Genomic DNA, 25758 nt, shown 5'->3' with positions numbered 1-25758 from the left:
CAGATATCAGTGGACTGATCAGCCAACCAGGGACAAAATGAAAAAAAGGAAAACACAAGTTATTGGATTCCCTGTATCATTACAGACATTCGATTCCCATAGCCATTTAGAATGCGATGGGGAAAGCTCAGAAAAGACACAAAATCCATGAAAACAACAACAACGCCTATATTAAAAAAAAAAAAGAGATCAAGCCTTTTAGAAACAAAAGTATGCAAGTAAAGGCACAGAGTTCTATGCTCATTAGGAGAGTTACCTGTAACTTTAACTTGACCTGTGATGTTAAATTGATTTTATGGAGATTTTCCACCACTTGATTTTTTCCCAATGTGCTGCCACAGCTCACCTTTCCATCTCCTCCTCTCTTCTCCTGCGGTGCTCCTCCTCCTCCCTCCTCCTCCTCCTCTCCTCCAGCAGCTGGCTGTAGGCCCGACGGGCCAGCTGGCCTCGAAGGCGTTTCTGGAAGGTGAGTGTGGCCCAGCGAATAAGCAGGAACTTCCTCCTCCAGTAAACAGCCCGATAGTTCTTCTGAATGACCACGATGCACTGCAGCATCTTCCTATACTGTTTCCTGTGCACAAGAAACCACAGACAGATGAAACGTCTCGTTTCCAGAAAGGGCTTTGACGCTGTTTAATGGTATAGTTGTGGAGCCACACCTGGCCATGTAGCCCATGACGTGAGCCTGGATGATCATGCCTGCTTTCAGCACCTCCACCTCCCTCTGCTTCTCCAGGCGATGCTCCAGTGACTCCCGCAGGAAGACCTGGTGGAAAAAGAAGCAGGCAGAGGGAAGAAAATGTAAAGAGATGAAGGAAAACAAAGATGGGAGAAACCATTGCACATTAATAATCTCTCACTGTTATAGGTAATCCTTTGACTATTCTGATGAGTGTACATGACAGACAGTATAATGTCCAATCGTATGTATTATTTCACCACGGAGTGATTAAAACAGCCCCTTTATTCATATACCAACTTTCAATGTGGCTTGCTTGGTTTAAAATAGTCATAAAAGTGGTACTAAATGTAATATTTTGAAGCATTATCTTTTAATTGAGTATTTATAACACATCATTTTGAGTGTGAGTTGTGAATCAACTGGGGAGAGCAAGGTGGAGACGTGAGCGTAATGACACAAGTTGACTCAGTATTATGTTTAGCAATGAGAACGAGTATGTACATTGTGTGATCTGAGAGATAATTGCATGACTTTCACTATGAATCCCTGAGAGCGCAGCTGTGCTTTATCGAGATTAAAATGAAATTCGGAATGGAATTTCAATTTACATCCGTCTGCTACGTTTTGTCTGGTCTGCTGGTGAAGCAGCTTAAAAAACTGAAATAAGAGGATGTAGAGTTTATAGCAAACCTTTTAAAAAAAAAGCATGCAATATAATGGGGCTATTTAGCACTCCTTATGCAGGACCTTAATCAGGCCCAGTGAGTGCTGAGTGTATAGGGGACCTTTTGTGGCCATTACTTTAACAAAGGATGTTTCAAAGGAATGCACAATGCTTTACTGGTCTACGCTTTTGCTTTACAGCTCCAATAACAACCAGTTCAAGTCTGTTTGCATGTTCTCCCTGTGCGTGCATGGGTTTCGACCGACTGGCCCAAAAAACAAGCTTGTCGACTCTAAATTGCCTGCAGCATGAAAGCATTTAAGTTATTTAATTGTAAATTCAATCACTTGCAAAATTCTAAATTTCACTTCAAAACAATGTCTGAAGTCTGTCAAAGTAACGTGTTTTTCTCACTGACTAAAAGGTCGAACAAAAGGGAAACTTATTAAAGGAACAAAGGCTCCGCTTAACACAGCACGTCCATTACACATGCAGCATTGCAAACACATTATGAATAAAAGATTTACAAGTGGACACAATTAAAAAGACACAGCCTGTTTCTTGTTTCTATGGCATCATTATTTAACAGACACTCCCTTCCAGAAGAACAACGGAGCCGAACAAAGCCAGCGACACAAATCAAATCCGGATCCTCCGCCCCTTTTGTCTCCACCGCTAAAGACGGCAGATTACTTTAGTGAGTGATTTCGCTTCATCTCGGTGTGAAAAGACCCATCTTACAGGCACTTAGTGCAGCTGCCTGCTACAGGAGCCAAGCTGCTGTTCATTGATAGAGAATCTGGGCCCAATGCGGGCCGCTGGGGGTTAATCCGATTAGGGAGGGAGGAAAATGAGATATGGGTTGCAGGCTCGGGCGACTGAGACGGTGGGGAAATATCACAGTGCTATGGGGGTAAAGAATACAGATTGTGTGTGTGCGTGCGAGTGCGTGTGCGTGTTTGTGTGTGTGTGTGTGTGTGTGTGTGTGTGTGTGTGTGTGTGTTTTGGATTCCTGGCAGTGGAGCTTTTATGGGGAAATGTCAACTCACGTGGGTGATTCAGTCATAACTTATGAGCAGGTTAATTAAGACGGGAAAATGAATCACATGGCGAAGCAAAGACACGCACGCACGCACGCACACGCACACACACACACACACACAATCATTTCTTTTAGGATTAAAAGTTGCTTTTTAACTCTTAAACTAAATAAAAACTCAAATACAGATCTGTATGCTCAATGAGAGGTTTTTCTCTCTTTATAGCACTACTGTCCATACCTATTTGTATTTAGATGCACACACAACACTTCAAACATGCAATAAAATCTTAAGACGACCAGGTAAAAAAATGCAGATGTTAAATTTAAAACATGACGACCCACTGGCAGAAGGTGAGAAATATGCCAACTTAGGCTCTGCACAAAACTCACCTTCACTTCATCAAACAACTTTCAACAAGATTTCTGCACACTGAGAAAGTGCAGCCTCGTGTACAAGTGCAAACATTTGCATCCCAATGAACTGAACGCCTAATCCTTTTCAATCATTACTATGCTAATTAGTGCAACAAAAGCCCCGCTAAGCCTAGCGTCGTTCTGATTCTTGCCGCCGGGGTCTTTGGGGAGCGCTGCCTGGCGTCCCGGGTCAGGCCCGCGGAGACATCAGAACCCAGAGAGAGGCAAGCAGTGCCACATCATTTCCAGGAAATTAAGTTTGAGGCTTAAAAAAAAAAACAACAACTACAAAGCAAAACTCCCAGACAAAAGCCCGGACATGTGCCAAATGAAAGGAGCTGAAGGCCATCTAGATGTAAATCTCACGAGATTCAGTGCGACAAAGTGTATGAATCCCTCAGAGGGAAAGAGAATTGATTTAAAAGTTTACAAGCAGCAGGAGTGGCTTTGTTGTTTAGAGGGGCACCCTCCATCAACGGAGAGGCTTTTCATATTGACTGTTCTGTTACATATTTCAGAAAAGTCTGAAAACTCGTTTTGTTCCAATTATATCATCACTGGTACAAGAAAAAAACCCAATGAAAAAGTGCTCATTTTTTGGGGGAATATCATAGAAACAAAATCTGATAATGCTCATAAACACCTGAAAGTGCACTTGAATAGCACTTTTGGAGAACATTTATTTAGATCTTTCAAACTCTAGTTGTTTTAGAGTGAAACACTTTAAAAGAAATTTCGATCTGGCTCGTGATCACCTCGGATTATTTAGATTCATTTGGACGTGTTTAGAGATCTATTATAATCTATTGAAAGTGACATTATGTAAATCTAAGTCTCGCCCTTGTTGTAGTGGAGAAGTTGAGTCCATGCTTCGCCTGGCTCACAGCTTTGGCTCCTGTTTCTGGTTGGAAGTGGTCCAGATTGGAGCCTGTCGGTAAATAAACCAGCTCTTCGCATAGTCTTTTGCCATTCTTGTGTGCCTCCATCAGTGATTTGCTGATTAATTGAGTTTTTTTGTTTAAAAAAAATTTAAATCACAAATTTTGCAATCAAACTGGTTTCAGGAGCATATTGTGCATGAGCTCCTGCAAACTGGCTTGCAGGTCTTTTTATTCCTAGTTATATTTTTAAGCTTATTGCTCTATAGATACTATTAATTGCATTGGGGTGGCCTACCCATGACAGGACAAACAAGCTTCTATATTATCAAACACATGCATGTAAAATAATCCCCAAAATATATTGCCATTAACACAAGAGGTGAATACACACAGTACATTTTGGTGCCTCATTATCGGACCCTGCAGACTTGGAGCCCAGAGCCAGGTTGTAATCCAACCAAATCGACTGAAAATTACAGAAGTGATATGATACAATGCCCACCTACTTCATGATGTAAATTCGAGGACTCTCATTTCATTAGATTTAAGATTTAGTTTGGAATCAGCGTGCAGTCATTATTTAGATTTTGTTTGCCCTTGAATAAAACTGAATTTAATTGGATGATGAGGTTCACTTCCTCTACAGAGCTGTCTTTGCTGGAGGCATTTTTGTGCCTAATATTCCATTTTGGCATTTCATGTGCAAATAGAATAAAAAAAACTCAAAATGAAGAACTATAATCTCCTTTCCTATCATGTTTTATAAGTTGGCTGACACCTCAGTTCTCATGTGCCCACTCGTAATTCAGTTTCTTGTGCCATTGTCGGTGCTGCACAAACACAAGGTACACATACTAATGACCACTCATCCGTCCAACCACCCCCACACACACAGACATACTCGTATCCTCCACTGGTGATGCTGTCACCTCCTGTAGGATCACACAGTCGTGCTGTGATGAGGGATCTATATCCCCCATCTGTCATTTTCCCCTCAGCAAGTCTCACACACACACACACACACACACACACACACACACACACACACACACACACACACACACACACACACACACACACACACACACACACACACACACACACACACACACACACACACACACACACACACACACACACACACACACACACACACACACACACACACACACACACACACACACACACACACACACACACACAGGTAGTGGGTATATTCTCCCTGATCCGATGTAGTAAAAACAGAGCGCGATAGACCGAAAACACTAAGAGTGGATCCAATAATGGTTGGAGGCAATGCGTTTGGTGCTCTGGACCTCAATTTTTCATGCTGACGTACACACATACCAGGACCACAGCCTGCAGTCACACACAAACAAACACACACAGGTAGAGGGTTGACTATGGTTTCAACGAGCAGAATTTGTAAGATGCATCAAGCCAAATTAAGCCCTGAGGGGAGAAGAGGGCAGCCAAAATGGATTGGCATTCCCCGGCGGTAAAGTCTGCATCCAATCATATTCTGTGTTCGCAAGAAGAATACAGATCCACGAGAGCCAGAGGCAAAGGAGGAAAGGCCGAGCATTCAGGAGCTCACGGTTTGACAGGAAAAAGTCAATTATACTGAATGAAACTGAGCCAAAGGGATATATTTCACTGCTGACAGACAGGAAATGCAAATCTCTCAGGAAAGGCTCTGACAAATTTCTGTCTTCAGCAGTTTTTATAATATATAAACCACTGTGCAGTAGATTTTGGAATCTGTGCAAAATATTTTACCTCACTGACTTTCTGCAAGTGTTTTGAAAACTGCTTGTATAGAGTAAAGAAGGCTGGTTATAACAACTGAGCTGAAAATATTTGTGGGAGTCACATTAACAATTTTAATCTTTTAATTTCAATCTCTCACAAATGTGTTGATTAGTAGCTTTCGCTTTATTTTGTCCTGTCAACTTCACCGTTCAACAGGATCAAGGCATACAATCCTACAGTCTCTCAAACTATTCTCATCCAAACTGTACGTCTAGCTCATACGACATTAACTAATCAAATCTAACATAAGACAATAAGAGCAGTAAGTGCTACAGGTCCATGTTTGAGTCTAATAGAAGAAAGATGCCAGCAGACAGAGATCAAAGTCAATACACGATGCTATACATAGAACATAAATTAAATCCCCTCAGTCTGGCTTAGACCTTTAATCAACTTCTGTTTGCTGGATATCAGCTTTTGCATCTCAAAGGTCAAACAGAAAGTAGGCAGCCTGGGAAAGAGAAACAGATGTCTCCAAAACTGATCAATTGTGAGCAATTGTCTAAAACCAAAAGAAACCCTTCTCTTACCTTGGTCTTTCCCATCTGCCATTCTGCACTGCTGCTGTCGTAGATTTGCAGCAGCTGGATGCAGCTCCCCCTGGGGTCATCTGGTATGAGCACACCACGCATCAGCACCTTGTATCTGAAGAGGACATGGGGGGGGGGAGAAAACAGGATGAAATGCGAAGCAAGCGTCAACATTTTTTGCTGTTTGTTTTGTGTCTATTTGTGGGGTTAAAACTATTTCTGTTTGTGTGAATATTTGAGGAGATGAACCTGCAACTGGTACAGTTAACGTCCAATCTGTGGATGCGGGAGCAGAACAAACCTGACGCAGAAGTCTTGGAAAGGTCTTCGGATAGGGAAGCCCGTGCGTCGGATTTTCACCGTCTCCAACATGCCAGAATACCTGAGCTGGTTCAGAACCACCGTCTGGTCAAAGTGGTCAGGCATCTTCAGAAGAGAGAGAAAAAAAAAACAACCTTGTATTAAAAGTCAACTAATTCTCCATTTATGTCGAAATTGATCATAAATAAATAAATAAATTAGGCCACAGGAAGGACACATTCAACAAACATACGTACAGTGCAGTTCTTACAGTGACGGATTTCTAATATGGTGTATCAAAACACCATACTGTTTGATGTAAATATACCATAATTTATTTATAGAGTCATCCTTGTATTTGTAGTATTTTACTGTGTTAAACAGTTTTTTTTTTTCAGTTACACTCCAGAGGATATAAATGGGTGAATGGTGTTTTCTCAGCTGTGCCCCCTCCTCATTATTTATTTTATAAACTATTTATTTTATAAATAATGATATAATATGATATAATTATATATCTTTATGTAAGAACAAGCTAACAAGTGATTGTTTGTTTAAACACAAAGCTGCTGTGGCTCATTTGTAAATCTGGGCCCAACAATAGCTCGTCTTGAATAATACTAGTAGATTCTTTAGTTGCAACAGAATGAGGTTCATTTTTCGTTCCCCAAGGCAATAACGTTAAGCTGCCACAGGAAAAGAAGAAAAAAAAATGATGAAGGAAGCCAAAATGTCAGAGAAAAGAACATTTTACCGTCTCACCACATCATGACGTCTGCACGGCACGCACATGACACTGCAGTCCCTTTAAAGTCCCGTACACACGCCGTACATCACACTGCATTCCACTCATTCAAATCTTTGAACTTGGGAGAGGGAAATGCGTAGAGCAGCCGCACCGAGCAAAAAAAATCAAACCCCTCCCTCAAAAATCCTACTTAGTATTGAGTTTCCATTATTACTCACAGAAGTGCATTCAGCACCCTTCTCGCCCTGTAACCCCGGTGGGCGTAGGGGGTGCTCAAAATAAGAGGGTGCTTTCATACTCTATAGTAATGCCCCCTTTATTCAGTGTCCATTGCCCCCGATAGCCCGCTGATGGCCAATTTGAACTGCTGAGATGAAGGGAGGCCAATTCACCAGCAGATCTCGATGGAGTGATTGAATGGCGCCCTTTAACTGCCTTAGTATTCTCCATTAGCATAACTTTCATTTGCATACGGCCGTCCTGCACGACACAAAGCCGAGTGGTGTCAGGAAGCTGAGCTTCCCTCTGCCTCCTGGCTTTGTTTCCACTCCCTTTTTTTCTGTCACTATCGTTTGCTCTTTTGGCTGTGTCGGGGATGTCAACAACCACTCTGTCTGGACGTGTCTCCTCGTAGCTTCTTTCTAAAGTCCATGTAGTTCCCAGATCAACTTATTGAATGAAGTTGCTATTCCCCTGTCGGAGTTTCACACTGTGTCAATGTGCTGCCACTGTCATTCTTTTCTCTTGTCAGCTTAAAAAAAGGTCTGCAAACAAAGAGGTATTTACTTCAACCATGACACTTTCCCCTTTAGAAAATGTTCAGTTTGACTTTTATGTTCCGTAGTTTTAGTGGTGAATGAAATAAATCAGCAGTAAAGGAGATCCAACTTGAAAAACTGCACGCTGGCAGAAAAAAGTCCTCATGGGTCACTGGCTAAGTAGAAATGCGGTTATAAAGGATGCGACACATAAAATTCGGTCTCAAGGGAGAGGCAATTTTTCTCTTTACATAAAGCGTTTCAAAGATAACTATAATATTCAAATATCTATTTGAAAAATCTTCTTAATGTCTTTGTATCTTTAGCCAAGTTACTTTTGTGGGTATAATAAATATAGACATTACATGGTAAAAGTATGTGTATTGTTTAAGTATCTTTTTAATTGGGCTTTTTCATGAGTTGTAAAGTTCCACTGAAAAAAAAAAAGCCTTTTACCACTTATTATTGAATAGAATTTTACATTTTAATTCTGTATTAGACTTGAGGCGATCACCAATCCGGAAGAACAAATGTTCTAAACATACATTGACAAGAGTCTAAAATCCATTTATTCTAAACTACCGTGATATATATTGGCTTCTCGAGGCAGATAAAGCTTATCGAGTCTCCACAGGCGCACGGCAACAATAGTTTGAGGGGTAAACTCAACGTAATTGGCTTCAGTGAACCAAACTGAGCACTGTGGCGCCTCCCTGCAGGGCTGTGTGGAGGTGTCAGCACATCACGGTCCCTTTGTAAGACACCGTCCTGCCAACTTTAACACCCTTCAATCCACAAGGAGGCGGTGATGCATGGCAAGGTTGTGCAGGTTTGGAAAGGTCATCACAGTGGCTTTCTTTCTTCTTGCCAGCGACAAATCAGCTGATTAAACATCAGACTGCTACAATGCTACATGTTGCTGGTTTCTTATCTTCTTGCTGTCTGATTCCTTTTACTGTGTGAGGTTGAGTTCTGTTATCACCAAAGAAAATTCTGGTAGGGCTGTTTTTCCTGCACCCCATGCAGAGCAAACTCATCCAGCCAAACACACTGCCCACATTTAAATGAATGGAGGACTGTCGATTTTTACTGCATTGCCTGATTTGGTGTGAATGCTGCTTAAATAGGCCGGGAGCTCGGAGCATTCAGCAGCACAAATGGGGGCGTGACGGCTTGCCCCCGAGGGGATTGGGAGGCGGCAGAAGTTGAAAAGGCAAACACGGAAAGACAACCGAACATAGAATGAGGCGTCCCTCCTTTTAGTACCACTGACAAGTTGCAGGGATTTGTAGTGTGCATGATGCAACCATTTCTTTTCCTTAAATCCATTCAAATTTATCATTTCTTCGAAAAAAGTCCAAATTCTCTACCAACCAAGGGATTGTTCCCCCCACATGCTAATGTTAATGTCAGCATTCATTCAAGTAAGACTCCATTTTTTTTATTTTCTATCCGTTTTTCAAACTTACCATCTTCTAGTCTTGTCTGATCAATACTCCACATTTAATAGAAACCATTTCTAGCAAAAGTACTATGTCAGTGTTTCACTTAAAAAAACCCTAAACAAAACTAAACCCTACACACACTGGAAGACTTTCCATCAATGTAAGGATCAACATTCCAGCTGCTTTAACCCGGACTAAGTGCGTTTGAATCCTCAATACCTCTTTGTCAGGAATCCTGTCGCTTCCGAGCATCCATGTCTGACTGAGGGACCCAGCGGGGATTACCACTCACTGCTCAGCAGGAGCCCCTCTACAGAGTTTTGAAGGATCCCAGCGATAATGTTTCTGCTCATAGGTGGACATAAATCCAAGCTAAATCCTTAACCCTGCTGGATTTGGAGCTGAGCCAGTTTGAAGAGGGATTCTTGTGGGTTTGGATTAGTTGGAAACATCAATAGCACTTCTGGAAAACTGCAGAAGTAACGTAACTAAACTCCAAACAGATGTTTTGAGCAATTCTATTTGTAAATATCAGCTTGATCTAAATGGCGTCACGTTCCCAAATGCATAAAAAAAGAAATCATATCAAAAAGAAACTCCTTAAAACAGCCCGTGTCTACTTTCTGTTTATCGTGTCACTAACTCAACAGTGTATTTGTTTCCCATTCAAACTCATTACTGTTTTGTCTAAATCCAAGAAAGCATCAAGCATAGTTATACCTTAAGTATCAAATATGTCTTCTTCCTCTCTGTATCCCTTTGGCATTGAAAGCTTTTAAGTGTAATAGCGTGATAACAAGATAAAAAGCAGATAGACTGTACATTCATCTATTGAGATATATTGAAACAATACATAGAGGAACAGGGTTGTATAATAAATGATTTAATTAACATGTGCTTCATTTTTGGAGTAGATGAAAAGTCATATTAAATGTTATTATACCTCGCATCATCAAGGAAACAAATTTTAGTTGAAATAAAAACCAAAACACCATGTCATGTTTGATAATATGTGTTGTCTAACATGATTAGAATAACATTTAGACATTGAAATATAACCGTACAAACAGCTTCTGACTTTTCTGCAAATGTAATTATATACATTGTGTCTGTGACATTTTATCACTGAAAAGTAAATTGACTTTTATATGCAAAAGAAAAAAAAACGCTCATAAAACCGCTGGACTTTAAATCCATGTGCAACAAGCGTGCACTTGTAGACATCACTTTCCATTTAAAACACATGCATCAGGTCTCACCTTGCATTATAGACTCCCGCTCTGAGTCCTCTCTGGGTTCATTCAGATCCGAGACCAATGAAAGACAACTTCCCAAAAAGATGCTGAGGTGTGTCGCCCTGTGTCTCCCTCCCTGACACACTGACCATCTCGGAAGACACACATTCACACAGACTCCGCCAACCACAGAGTCAAACAAAGGCTTTCAAACCCAGAACTCCACTCCCCTTTTTGTGCCGAGAGGGAGGGCCGTGGTTGCCATGGAAGCGCATCTCCTGCTGTGGCTAATTTGTGCGGGCCACTTGTAGGGCCTGACGGAGCGTGTGTGAAAGGGAGCAGGCTGTTTACATTCAAACGTAGCGGCGACTTTTGAGTCCGCCTGAAACTGGCACAACTGGACCCAATTTTAGACACATCCTATGGTGATACAGTATATTTCATATGCTGACAAAATAATGAAAGCCAGTTAATTCACATTTAGGCAAAACTGGAGCATGGTGATGATGCAATTCATGTGCTCAAATTTTGTTGCTATTCAACACTCTTGCTGTATGTAAATGAGTATTTTTTTATTTTCCTTCCTTTTTTCCACGCAGATGCCCAGGAAAATGCAACTGCTTCGTATATAATCTAGTTTAGTTTATTTCACAAAAGACGATAAATCTTGTTATGCACATCAATTTTTTAAAGTGTTTACAAGAAAGATTTGACTCGCATTTCAATCTGGGTGCATTAACATAACCAAAGCTCAAGTTCTAAAATTGATGTCATGCAAACACACAAAACACGCATTTTCTACTTAAAATAGCAATTTCATGTTAAGGGATTCTGCTTTTGTAATTTGCCTGTGACGATTAGCATTGTCCTCCCCAGCTACCACTATGCAAAGAACCTTTCAGTCCTTGCTTTCAGTATGTGGAGACAAACTACCGAATCAACAACTGATGTCTGACTGATATTGGATGATACAAAACAGGGTGAAGGCTGAATGGCAGCAGACGTGTAATCATACAAAGCTATCCAGTTAGGAGAACACGTCACACATCACGCTTTAGATTGAGCTCTGACAATAACCAGAGATACTGTGTATCATGTAGTTGATTTGACAAATACATAAAAACATATATTTTGTCAATACAGGCACAGTCCGGATGAAAACAAGACATAAAGAAAATCAATTTACTCTCAACAGCCCCCGTTGTTTGTACAGTCAAAACACAACTACACACACTCCTCATAATGTTGCCTGCAGAATAATGGGGCTGCTGTAGTGATGCATGACTGCATTTGATGAGTGTAAATGATGAGGGAGACAGCATTTTATGAGTGACTGACTGTGAAATGCAGACGGACAAGGAAGGAAGACGTGTGTAAAAGCTCTGTGCACAATATTCCTTTCATTAGTAATAAATCCCACCGTTTACTATCATCTAATACAGAGTCAATCTTATAAACTTCCATAGAAATATATGGGTGAAACAAATACATATTTTGACACAAGGCATTGCTATTAAGGCATATACTGTTGGAACATGATCCAAAGACATTGCAGCTCGGTCCTTTCATGAAACTGGTAAAAGGGAGAAAGATCCAAGGACTGCTGTTATGCTTCCTCGTCTTTTGGCTGCTCCTTTCTGGGGTCGAAACAGCGAAACCATTTGCATCCATCCCACCTTTATCCTGTGCTATTTCCATGTCCTCCTTCACTCTAAGCATGATTTTTCTCTGAGGTCTTCCTCCTCTCCTCCTTCTTGGCTGCTTCATCTTGAATATTTGTTCCCCTCTATCGCTCCTCAGCACATGTCCAATCTCATCTCAACCTGGCCTGTTTAGCTTTATCTCTACCTGAGCCGTCCCTCTCGTCTGTTCCATTTTTAATCCTGTCCGTCCGGCAAACTGCCAGAGAAAAACTCGGCATCTTCATCTCTGCCTCCTCCAGCTCAGCCTCCTGTCTTGTAGACAGTGCCAGTGTCTCCAAACCCTGCATCATAGCAGGTCTCACCGTGGTCTTGTAAACCTGTCAGTCAGCCATGACACTCACCTCCGCTCATTTCCTCCAGCCTGCGCTCGCTTCTTCATCTCCTTTTTTTAGACTGTCTATTGTTCCGGATGGTTGACCCCAGACTACTTGAACTCACTCACATTTATTACCTCTACTTTTTGCATCGTTGCTACTTGTATCCTTCTCATTCACACAGACCACACAGGTCCTCTACCTTCCCAAGCTCTGATCCACCCACTGTCTTTTCTTATCACAAAGTCATCTGTAAATATCACAGTCCACAGAAAAAATTGGAGCAAACATATTTTGGATCTATCTAATCTAGGAGACAACTTTATTTTCTACAGTTTAAAATCCACAGGACACTTGGGGAGTCTGTTTCAATCTTTGCAATGAACACAGTGACTGAAAGGCCAACATGTGAGAGTGACAACAGCTAGAGGCAAATCCGAGCCATGCCATAAAACCCAGGCTGACTTTGATCAATATACTCCCAAAAGCCACAGCGTAAAAGTGAATTTCAGCCAAACAGAATGACCGTGGCATCCACCACTGAATCAGAATGAGATAACGTGTAAATGTGTTATGAAGAAACTACGGTTGAAATAAAACAACATATCAGATGTAAACAATATATAAAACACCATGACTCAATATATTTGGTCATTTTGGATGTAATTAGAGATCACTTGTAAGAAGTATTGGCAGCGACTTCCCAGTCTCTTCAAGTATGTGTAGAATCAAAAAAGTACAGTACAAACACATGTGTGTTTGTGCATGTTTACGTATATCCCGGCTGCAATCAAAGCCAACAGCACATGCTGTTATGTAGTCTTATCAATATATTGATATTTCCACAGTGACTCTGTTTATCATCTGCGGTAGTCCCATGAACTTGTAGGTTTTTTAAACACGCTGCTATATCAGAGGATGTAAAAATAGCTTTGAGTTAGCCGCTTTTCAGTAATCTCCTCACTTTCCAAAATGTTTTTTCTCCAAAAGAAAGACAAAAAAACCCTTTATGTATGTAAGTGTCCAAGATTCGAACACTGAAATGGGAGATTTTAAACATTGACTCATCCGGTGTTTGCAGAACCAAGTATTCATTGTTTTACAGGTTTTACTCGTACCTTTGTGCACACAAAAGCTCATCCAGCCTCATAAGCCTTCAATCTCCCTCCTCCCCTCTCGTCTGACACCTGCTCAGTCAAACAGGCAGATGACAGGGACGCCTCTTGGGGGCTTTTAGGGGCCACGTGCTGTATCACTCCGTCACCCCTCTGTCCCCCCGGGGAGGCCTCCACCTCTTTCCCCGACTACATTAAGCTCCACTCAGAAGTCATCAGGCAGCCTTGTTTAACATTGGATATGAAGAGGAGAGCAGACGGTCGTGTTTCGCCTCATAAAAACATGCTGGCTGTCCAGCTGGTCTCCCAGAGGACATTCAAGATGTTGCTTCTTATCTCCACGTCTATGTATCCATTCAAAAATAGTCTCAGTTTTTCCCTCTCTAACAGCTTTTTTTTTTGAAGAATTATCAATGACTAAACTAAGGACTCTGATCTGCTAAACTTCCCTTTGAGAACCACATAACCATGTTCGCTCTTAATCAACCTGCATATTATTTTTTGAAGTTTTATTTATTTAAACAAAGTCTGCCCATTTCAGCAAACAGTACTGGAGATGTATGTATAACTCCACAAAAATATACTCTGGAATAAAACTAACAAACAAACAAAAGTGAAAATTCAAGACAGATGTCAAATCAGGAAAATCTACTAACACTAAAGAACACATCCAAAACATGAGTCACACAGAAATAAAGCTGCTTCAGAATTTATGAACCTCTTATGACAGTGTTGCAAAACGTGTGCACAAAAAGAAAAGAAAGGAAAATACTTGTGTCTTTCAGTTGTTTCAAAAATTCTATCGATGATAAATTTTTGGGCCCTATCTCATTTCCATGAAATCAATGCTGAGTAAAAAAAAAAAGAAAAGAAAAAGACTGGTGGCTTGGATATAAATCTGTAAGTATATGAAGGTTTTAATTTCGGGGAAATTTCATACCCAGGGACGCACACAGGCACGCACACAGTGAGTGTCAAACAGAGGGGTCCTCTGTCTGTGAGTGTGTGTCCGAAAACCTCGAACACAAACCTTCGCACAGTGGCGGTACAGATGGATTAGATCTGCGTCACAGACCTCCGAGTGTCCACATGTGACTCTGTCACAGCTGTCCATACCAGAGGTGGACAGAGTGCTCGCATCACAGCCACCATCAGAGTCACAATACTTAAGAATCCGAGCTCATGGACTCTTCCACACATAGCGCCTTGTTGCTCGCTGTTGTGAAATTAAAAATGCTATTTTTATTTAGCCCTCGAACACAGTTTGCCGGGATTGCCTCAGCACCCCTGCACTGACTAAAGCATTAAAGAAGATGAATTATTTATTTTTGAGATTGATGGACTTTGTCAAAGGTAACTTAACAGTGACTATGTAACCCTCACTGCAGCGACTATATAGTGAATTGTTTCATGCTTCATCACAGTGGATGCAGCAGCTGGGGCTCCCAGCTCCTCCTTTTATGTCTAAATAAATGTGATATTACTGAATAAATACTTGCCTCAACACATAACATACTGTTGTTATATATCTCATCTGGAGGTGGAATACAACACCGACCTATTATGTTTTCCTTGGATTTCTTGATTTTTTTTTTTGATGATCGTATTGAAGACATCGATATTAAAATCTGACCAGTGTGGACTTGGAGGTGGAAGCTAGACTTATTCTAATTCAAAATTATAATAAGTCTTTTGGTTTCATGTGAAATTTACAGATCTTCTATGAATGATGACCTTTTCCAACTCATTTCAACTAACAAAAGGTCTGACTGAAAGAACTATGCTGCCTGGTTCAATCCAGTTATCCACTTATTGATTTTGGAGAATATTTTATGGTGTCTAAAACACAATTCATGTCTTGTGGGCTGAAAGAATAGAGTGAAACAATACTGAGGACATGATAATATATAAAACGATTCATGTAGTGGTACATGTATATCCGTTAAAGCAGCACTGGTGAAAATAAACATATACTCAAAAATAAAAAAATCAATGGAAATGAACTGGAATCATTGATAGTTTCCTAATGAGCATCATCAGTGGTCTGGTAACAGCCAGGAAATTAAGTCATCAATTAGTTTCTACCAGACAGCCGACAAACAGGAAGACTTTCTTATGTAAAAAAGAAACATCGATACCTACTGACATCAGCAATCGATTTTATCGTTTCAATTTCAGCTCGACACATCTGATCCTGGCAGTGATGGTAATGACGCAACATGGCAATCACACCGATACGGATAAAGATACCAACGTGAGAATTGTTCCACAAACGAGTTAGTCAATACAAGAACAGCCTGACAGGAGTTTGGCCAGTCGCTGACCTTGTTTGAAACCACACACTGTGGGTGGAAAGGTTGCCTCACTGGAGGGGGCGCCTCCCTTTCTGGAGGAAGGATAAGAATGAGGGCAAAGACAGCTGACATGGTGTGTGATCTGACAAAGCAGCTACCACCCTGGCTGTGTGTGTGTGACAAAACTAACAACCACTTAAAATACTGACAATCCAAGTCAGTCACGGTTCAATTCCAGGATCACCTCCGTTACACTGCAGGTTTTCAGCGGTTTTTCTTCCTATAACGTGACTTAAACATGAGGGATTTTTATGTAAAACCCCTCTTCTGTCAGTAAAAGGGAGCCACAAAAGAATTTGCGAAGCCCACCCATCATCATTTGTGTACATCAGCCTGGCATTCTCCGCTCCAGCAGCCTGTTGCTAGGCAACCAAGGGTTAAAGGTCACCAGGAGGTTCAGCCACTTCTCATTCCTGTCTGCTGCTGGTTGGTGGGGAGGACTGTTTGATCACTAAATGAGAAACAATTCAGACATGCTCTGTCTGTGCAGACAAGAGCCCGTGTTTAGTTAAACGGTTTCCACATATCAGCACTCACCTTGTGTGTATTTGGTTTGATGCATCGAATGAAAAACGGGTTGGAGGTGCTGAGAGTCGCCATCAGGGAGTGCAAAGAGCCCTGCAAGGTAGCGGAAAAAGGTGCAAACACTTCCATTACTTCCTATCTTGCGCTTGTAGCTCATATAAATTCTGCTCCAGGCTGGACATTTATCTTAGTAGCTGTTCGCTTCTCACATCATACAGAAAGTACTACGATATGGAGGAAAGTACTTAAAAGTTGTGCCTTAAACTATTTCCATTATGGCAACAGCTGCTATGACTACAATATCATTCTAAATCAGCAATATGACTGCAAGTACTATACGAGTACGATAACCGGAGCTAACACATCTATTCAATTTCTACCATGTCTACTAGTGATTCTACTACTTCTACTCATATACATTTTTGAGCCACTCAAATTTATTCACCTTAATTTCTTCCTTTTCACATTTTCTTATTTGTTTTCACATTGTAGTTGCATGATCAGACAACAACAACAACTATTATTATTATTATTACTATTATTATTATTATTAGTATTATTTACTACTCCTGTATCTTAAAAGAAATACTATGACCAACATTGCAAAAGATGGTGCTATAATTACTTCCTTCTGCTGTAGCAAATGTATATCTGCTGAAACAATCTAGTAAAACTTTCTCTACTCTACTGCCACTAATATATCTTCTTGTAGCATACGTGTAGTATTACTGATTCTACTACTACCACTTGTACAGCATACGTCACTGCAACCACAACAAATAGTAAAGTACACCTGCTAAGTGTACTGATCCAACTAGCCTGTTTCCATTAATAATTCAACTGATGCAGTAACTCCAACTACAACAGGCACTGCAGCCTTTGATGGCTAATACAAACAATATTTCTGCCAATACTTATGTACAGAAATACTTGTTATCAACAGTTTTCCGCCTTCAAGTAAATGACCTAATGCAACAGCCAATATAACAGCTTCCCTACCTCTACCAGAGGTGCCACTGTTGTGTATCGTTTCTTCACGTAGGATAAATAAAAATTGTTTTCGGTGAAATGTGGACAGTAAATCCCTGGTTTACTCAGGAATTACCTTGAACTGCGAGCTGACTGTGGGCCGTCTGTGCTTGGAGGTGCTCTTCAGCGTGTCCTGTTTGTTGCGGCTCAACACGTGCTCAAACAGATCGTAGACGAAGTCCAACCTGGCAAATGAAAGGACAATTGTTAAACGTTTTCACACTAAGTGACACTTGATGTGAAAACATTTAAGAAATAATGTAGCTTTCATAACATAACTGCGATATTTAGAGTGCTACTGATTATGAAGCATATTCAAATTATACTCAAATCCACGACTGTATAATTATAATAAGCCTGCAGAGTCCCTGCGTGCGTGCGTGCATACATACATACATACATACATACATACATACATACAAATGTTTTCTGGTATATAATCACAAGCTTTTTCAATGTGAGCAAACACTGTAGAATCCTCCATTAGATTTCGTGTGCTACCTGCTCTCCCTCAGCATGTTGAGGATGTCGTCTCTGAAAGTGTCTCGGTTCTTCTCAAGCATCCCTCGAACGTCGTACACTACCTGCAACAAGCCACAAGGGCGCATCAGAGAGTTCAGTAGCAGAACAAAGAAATGCAAGGCAGCACCTGGAAGTGATTTCATCGTGGGGGGGCTTTTATAAATAGATGGATGTGCTCCTGTGAAAAACACAATACCGCTCAGCATAACAAAACAGACACATGCACATGCATACAAAGAATTATTTTGGTCTTACCTCTCCTGCATAGTGTCTGACTCCGAAGTAGTGCACAGCAACACGTGGTTTCACATAAATAGGGTTTTTCTGTAGCCAAGAAAGTCAGATGCTCATTACTAATTCTGAATGTCACAAAAAGCAAACAAACAAAAAAAAACTCTGACGCAAAATGATTACAATTCACAACTCAGAAGCAGAACCAATTTGATGGCAAAATACCTGACAAAAATGCTGTGTTTCTCATCAACAATTCAAAATATTAAGTGGCCATTATTCTATTCAATGCTTTTGATGATGTTGTAGCCAAAAAAAAAAAGAACAATCAGAGACATTAAAAAGTGCTTGTCGTTATATAAATGTAATTCTTCCTCATTTTTATGACATTCCATTGGTGTTTTCATCATTTCAAGCCCTTTGCTCCTCAATAAAAAAAAAGGCTTGAACAAACCAGGGATGCTGGCCAGAATCACTTTGTGAGCAGGATCAATACTGTGTTGGACATTAAATTTCAGTCATTGATCATCTTTTGATGAAGTATACACTGATCATTTCTGTCCAGAGAAAGTTAGTGTTTTTTAATAGCCACCACAGGTCACTCTCACTCTATATTACATGATATAGATCTTCATCCCAGCGAAGTCTAAGAGCGATGAAGTGCACACTATAAAGGAGACGTACCGAGTGCTGGCTGTGGAGCTTCTCCAGCAGGGTGTCGTCGGTGGCTTTGGGGAAGTGGCTCTCCTCATTCATCAGTGCCAGGAGACCCAGTTTCTATGAAAGCACAGATGTATTCATCATCACCACATCAGCCAAAAACCTTATCAAACATCTCTTTTGTCGACTTGTACCTATAACAGTGTGAATTGTTGTTTTGACTGGAGTCGAATGCAGCATGGCTTACAAATCACCCACATACCTTCTCAATCAAATCCAGACACTCTCCATTGTCCATCCAATTGATGTCAACCCAAACCAGGCCTTCTCTGAAAGAAGCAGTGGCAAGAAACCAAGTATTTGAAAGAGCAAAATAAACAATGAAAATCACGTCAACGATCTTAAAATGGCATGAAAATCCAAAGAGGAACATGCTGCACCCATGAATTCCTCTTGAAGGTTCTAGTGAAGATAGTCACATTGTTATCATGATCTAAATGTGCGCTCCATGTCTGCAGGCAGGTTTAATTTCTCTATGTTGTTTTTTTGGGGGCGTATTCACAAGGGTTGAGCAACCAGGACCTCCAGGTTAGCAGGTTCAGACAGACACATGGCATTGTTTTGCTGTTTGACCCAGAAAACAAAACCCAGAGGGCAAACACAGATTGAAGCAGATTAAGAGGCTTCGAATGTACAAATTGTATATGGTTTGGATACAGTGAAGGTACAGTGCGATGACCTCAGTCTTCTTCGTCTTTTAAATCAGGATATGAAAATTATGTTTTGTACAAACATCCCAAAACTTGGCAGAACTCAAACATTGGTGCTCTAATCCTCCCTGACAAATCAATAGAAAGCTGGCTTTAAAGTTTGGAATATTTTTTTTAGATAATTACACCAAAAAATGTTCAGCATTTCAAAACATTGCCAATGTTTTTGGTGCCTGAACTACAAAAGGTTTTGAAACAACTGTGTTAAACTAATGTTTTCACTCCTTCTTAATGTTAATTAGAAGTTGTAGAAAGCAGCGAGGGATTTTTGTTTTAGATGTATTTGTTGAAACAAAGTTGAAATAATTAGTCCATAAATCTAAGATGATTATATTTACCTGATCCACAAACTTGAAATAGCCATATGGTTACGATACCACATTTGTAAGCAAAGTTAAGTAAAAGCATAAAAAAGACATGGCAGACCGGGGAGGAACAAACATCCCCAGAAAATCTCCAGTAAACAACCTCCACCTACTTGTTGTATTCAAGTTGCTCCAGGGAGAAAATGTGCTTGTTAAAATATTCCTGAAGCTTCTCGTTTGCATAGTTGATGTTGAACTGCTCAAAGCGGTTGACCTGTGGGAAACAACATTAGGCAGATATTAGTCACCGAAAACACAGACACAGAGTTAATGAACTGACAGGCAATGAAGCCCTGGGCTTTGTACACTGCTTCATTATCAACAATTTAAATGTGATTAAATACAAGGGAAAGGGATGGAATACAAAGTCATGCTTTTGGAGTTTACCAGAGTGTACTTCTGTGATGAAAATAAGCTGGACTTATCAGATAAATATAAACTATTACAAAGATAATTATTCATTCTTGTTTTGTATTTAGAGCTTCATGTTGATGCATAGGTTAAGATTCTCGCCTCCTGGTCAGAATTTCCTCAGGTTGTGTGTTCTCTGTGTATCTGTGAGTTTTTTTCAGGTATTTATTCACACCATCTAAAGACTTGCATATTTGGTGATTCTAAATTGCATGAATGTATGTGTTTGTGTTTGTCATAGATTTTCTTTCCCAACAACTTTTCTGCTTCTGGTGTGCATACTGTCTGGTGTTTGTATTCTTTTCGAGTGAAACACACCTCAAAGTTCTCGAACCCAAAAATATCCAAGATGCTGATGGATTTGAAGTCTTCTTTGCCCCTGATGCGGCAGTTGAGCTTGCGGATGATCCAGTTGAAACACTGAGAATAAAGTGCCATGGCCATGGAGTCTCTGGAGTCCACCGCCTGCAGAGGAGCGGCACATTCATTCAGTAACGGCACACAAATCAATGCACCGAATATAAACCATAGATACTTGACTGGTTGCATGTTTTATCGTTTTTTGGCTCCTTAAAGTAAAATTGGCACCTATTTGGTTGAAAAGCTTTGTTTGTTTTCAGAACTAAAAATGACAAAAAAATGGAACTGGAGTTTTGTTTATAATGTAATGAGATGATACATTGAAAGTACTGTCATTGTAGCCATATATGAAATAATATTTAATAGTGATTCTGGGGTATTTTGCATTTATTTAAAGGCATCAGTGAGAATACAAAGAAGGAGAGACATACAATAACAAGAAGCATCAATCAAACACTCAATGTGTTTTTCAAATGAGCGATAAAAAGATTAAAAGAGAAAAAAACATGTGCAAAGACACATACCTGCACCTAAATACTGTATGTATGGAGGCACATACAAACACACAATGAAACACAGACATACACACACATGTTGAAAATAAGACACTTAGAGAGAGGGAAACAAATGCACGCCTGAAGCAGTTATAGAATATAAGGTGGGTATTGTTATGTTGTGTGCAGCAGATCAGTCAGACTATTATACTGTTATTCTCTCTGTATGTGCGGATAAATGTAATAGTAGATGATGTGCACATTCACAGGAACCTCTATGGTTTGTTTACCTCTAAGTCTGACTAGAACGATCATGACAAAATGTGAACAACCTACTTTTAACTTGAAGCCTGTTACCTACAGACTGAGAAAACAGTTCAGGGTCTGAACGCGCAGTCACTGCACAGCAGCAACAATGGCAGAAGAGGAAACCTGGTTTGTTTTGTTCTATCAATAATATACAAAACTGGCCTTTGTTCATGCTAAAATTAGAATATTGTTCCTTGTGTTCTTAGTTTGAACTGATGCCAAAGATGTGTTTGTTTACTAAACATGCCCAACATTCAATGTGTCTGCATCATGGGACAGATTACGTCCAGAGTTTTTGGTGTTTGACAATGTGGTAAGATCTAGAAATCAGAGTATCTCAACACCTGCTGCTGAGAAGATTTAACGTTATCTGTATATACGTTTGTTCACATTTCTCCTTTGCTTCTACGTTGCTAGTTTTCCACGAAGAAAGTCTACCTCAGCTGTTTTGCACATAGAACAGAATTACATTCCATCTGTTCTACTTTAATGCTGCTAAGCTGCTCCTCTTCAGAGGATTTTCTTTGCATTGATCATCGACTGATTCTGCCTATACCTATAAATTATCTTATTATCCTCTACTATATCTATATTATCTATATTTTACTTTGGCGTAAGTTGAGAGAGAATCTGCTTTCCTCATGTACGTCCTGGACACATACTGAAGGAACAATGACAGTAAGAAATAAACAGTTTTTTAAGTTTGTTCCTTACATTTGACATGTTTTGCAATTTGTTGAAGTGACCTTCCCGGTATGTTAACTGTGTCTCCAGACAGCTGATGGATTTTCAGCATCGATTGCTTACCTGCTCCACAGTGAGCGGTGTGGAGATCTCCTCGCCCCTGAGGATCATGGAGCGGTGGGTTAAAACCTCAGCCAGCTGATCTGAGTTCAGCCCGAGGAGTTCGGACGTCCGGGTGAGCGCTGAAGACATTACGAACACACAACCTCATTATGAAATATTTCACAGTTGATACCATTTCATATGGAAAATTTGCAAACATGAGCATATTATGCTTTTGGTAACCCCCTTTTCAAACCTAAATGAATTTATTGAATCAACAGTTGTTTGCTGATCATGCTTTTGGCATATAGCAAGCTCAGATTATCAACAACTCACTTTATAATTTATTAAGCTTGAACCTTCGCTGTCATACACATTTGCATTTCATGGTAAAGTAACCTTGCTGTTCAGATGAAACACAAAGTAATGCAGCCACGTGAATCAAAGCATATTAATGATGACCTACATCTTTGGCCTGTTAATAGAAACAATAGCCCTCCATTACTTTAGTCAGCGTGACACGTGTGGCCAGACATTTCAATAAATTCACAAAAAAGAAGAAGCTGTGAACCAAACAACAAAACACAGGAGGTCACGGAGTCAAAATAGTCATTTACCCACACAAAAAAAAAAAAACAACTTGTGTAATAAAAATCTCTAACCTGATTTGGAGGAGACCTGCGCCCCTCCGGCCGTCATGAACTCGATGTTTCCTGTGTGGAGAATACCGGCCAGGAGGCGCAAGATCTCACTGATGTTCTCCTCCGTGAACTGCATTGTTCGCATGGCATTCTGGAAACGAGGAAATCAATGAAGAAAATCAGAGATGGTAAGCAAAATAGTAATTTAGTAATTTTTATGCTGTTGTACTTAAGCATTTTATTGAAATATCTCTACTATACTTGAATATTTGTTACTTTGGATACTTTTCACGATAACCAAAATAAATGTAATGTAAGGATTTGTGTACTTTTGTCACCTCTGAAGGTAACCCTTATGTGTAATGTTAATGTCAGTGTGACGGCTTCATGTTGTCACCTGCTGATTTTACAGGCGAAATGTTGGGTTAAATCTTAAAGCTGCAAACATTGACCAGTATAAATATAAAAATATTTTCTTCCTACGATTCATGTCAAGATGGCATAATTCACCAAGACCCACAAGGACTATATATTAAAGTAATTTATGTAGGTAAGAAATGGAAATGTTTGCAATAAACAGTTTGTGTATTATATTTCACAAATGAAATATTTCTTGTCTTTGAAAAAAACTAACAAAAAAACCCAAAAACCATAGCAGTGTTATTAAAACTGGTGTTAATCTTTTATTTCACACCATTATAACCTAAAACTCCCAACCCAAATAGAAAATATGCACAAATGGAAATCCTCACTTTAATGCAAAAACAATTGTTGTGTGTAACCTGAAACCAGAAAATGCATTGCCTGCATTTGTAAATCTAAATCCACAGTATGGTTTTGACAGTCTTAGCACCTTACGTACCAGAACATCGTGAAAAGTGCCGTTGTCATTGATTGTCTTGTCGGTGGTGCAGTTGGACTGTCTCAGGTAGTGATAGCTGTCAGGATGAGTTAACCCGAACGCCTCTGCAAGACACAGAAATTCACACATCATCACGACTTCGAGCCACCATCCGGTTTATTCTGGTCTGTAGAAGGACAAGTAGCTACCTAGAGATCACAATACTGAAAGACTTCACAAAGACCATTATTGTAATAAGTTCTGCTTCATAATTTTGTGTTCTGGTGTGATATTTTATTAACCTTTCTGCTGGTTGTTGCTTCCTGCTAGTATAGCATAGAAAATGTGGTAGTTTCTCTCTCCGGGGTTCTGTCGGACCACTCGGTTCTAAAAGAAAAAAAAACAACAAAAAAACAATCAGTGACATCAAAACACATACAAGACTCAACTGTAACTTTCACAGAGGATTTGAAAGGATACGGTCAACTTTCACATTGAAATGTTGATGTTCTAGGAAATAACGACTTTAAAAAGGCTTGGACAAAGTTTAAATAGGAGGACAGACACTCACCTTTTCTAAGAGGTCTGTGATCAGAAAAGTGTCTGTCAAGGCACACAACAGTTATGACTGCATCAAAATATATTAAGAGTCTCTTTTTAACAAATAAATACAATACTTCATGATTAGGAAAACAAAGACTGGCTGAACATGAATAAGACAAGAACAAAGTGGAACAAAGTATTGTAAAGTCAAACATTTTAAGTTTGTTATTTTGCTTTTTGAGGGACGTATGCTTCTCGTCATAAATGAGTGCGAGAGTTCAACTATTTTTGACCTCTTAAATGTCTTTCTACCTGTAAATAACTAAAGAATATGATACATCGGTAAATAATGTGCCGGAGGATTTGAAAGGATACAGTCAACGATCCGGCCTCCCTGGATGTTTCCCTTCTGGCTGAAATGCAGCTGGACGAACTTCCCGAAGCGGCTGGAGTTGTTGTTGTAGACGGTCTTGGCGTTTCCAAAGGCCTCCATGATCGGGCTGTGGTTAGAGGATGGATAAATGATCATCAGGCTCACTGGCTTTCCGTTAAAAATGTTGAGCGAGAGTGAATCATCACCTGCTCTCCAGCAGCGCCTCCTCCACATGCGATGTCTTGTCTCTGGACGAAACCTCCAACGAGTGCTGGCTCATGGCCGACAGGAACTTCAGGATCAGCTTGGTGCTTTCTGTTTTACCGGCTCCACTCTCTCCGCTGAGACAAAGACAAAAAGAAAACCGTAAGATTCATGGAAAATCTGAAGGAAGACTCTACAAGAGGGCATCAGATGAAAGCTTCTGCATCAGGGACCTCTGATCTCCCAGTGACGAATGTCAATGTAAATAACACGTTTAATGAACTTTTATGCAATGTATTTGCATTTAGTTGTGAAAATGGCAAATCCTGTCATTGTTTACAATTTTGATGATGTAATTTTAGGCTGCTTATCATGATTCCTGTATGTTTATGGATGACACTCTTTGCAGCAAAAACTAAAAGAAAAATATTCAAACTACTGAAGTATTTGTTGTCAAGTCAAGATATGCCATCAATTAAAGAGTTGCACGGCGGTGTGGAGGTTAGCACTCCTGTTTCACAGCAACTCAACACATTATACCCTGTTTAGAGTCCATTCCAGGCCTGCCTGTGTGGAGTTTGCATGTTTTCCCTGTCCGGGCATGGTACTGTATGTGCACTTTGATATCATTCCACGATTCAAACATATGCGTCTATTGCTGACTGAACATTAATATTACCTAGTAATTGTGAACATG

At 40.1% G+C, this 25758-nt stretch overlaps 1 protein-coding gene across 1 annotated transcript in view; it reads right to left on the bottom strand.

The window, feature by feature from the left end:
• Window positions 1-25758, bottom strand: part of myo10 (myosin X) — a 106533-nt gene that overhangs the window by 12883 nt on the left and 67892 nt on the right. Inside the window, exons 5-23 of the mRNA XM_080466369.1 lie at window positions 25064-25198; window positions 24860-24984; window positions 24513-24526; window positions 24244-24328; window positions 23963-24066; window positions 23122-23251; window positions 22481-22599; window positions 20829-20975; window positions 20213-20313; window positions 19227-19293; window positions 18989-19081; window positions 18329-18397; window positions 18053-18135; window positions 17628-17736; window positions 16535-16615; window positions 6327-6451; window positions 6026-6140; window positions 660-766; window positions 347-571 (exon numbers count right to left, since the gene is read on the bottom strand). Of these exons, the coding sequence (XP_080322495.1) occupies window positions 347-571; window positions 660-766; window positions 6026-6140; window positions 6327-6451; window positions 16535-16615; window positions 17628-17736; window positions 18053-18135; window positions 18329-18397; window positions 18989-19081; window positions 19227-19293; window positions 20213-20313; window positions 20829-20975; window positions 22481-22599; window positions 23122-23251; window positions 23963-24066; window positions 24244-24328; window positions 24513-24526; window positions 24860-24984; window positions 25064-25198 (2034 nt within the window). The remainder of the gene's footprint in view (window positions 1-346; window positions 572-659; window positions 767-6025; window positions 6141-6326; window positions 6452-16534; window positions 16616-17627; window positions 17737-18052; window positions 18136-18328; window positions 18398-18988; window positions 19082-19226; window positions 19294-20212; window positions 20314-20828; window positions 20976-22480; window positions 22600-23121; window positions 23252-23962; window positions 24067-24243; window positions 24329-24512; window positions 24527-24859; window positions 24985-25063; window positions 25199-25758) is intronic.

Source organism: Lipophrys pholis (genome assembly GCF_963383615.2).
Source record: "Lipophrys pholis genome assembly, chromosome: 1".
NCBI classification, from domain to species: Eukaryota; Metazoa; Chordata; class Actinopteri; order Blenniiformes; family Blenniidae; genus Lipophrys; species Lipophrys pholis.
The sequence above is the reverse complement of the archived record's forward strand: the minus strand, read 5'-3'. Positions and strand labels throughout refer to the sequence as shown.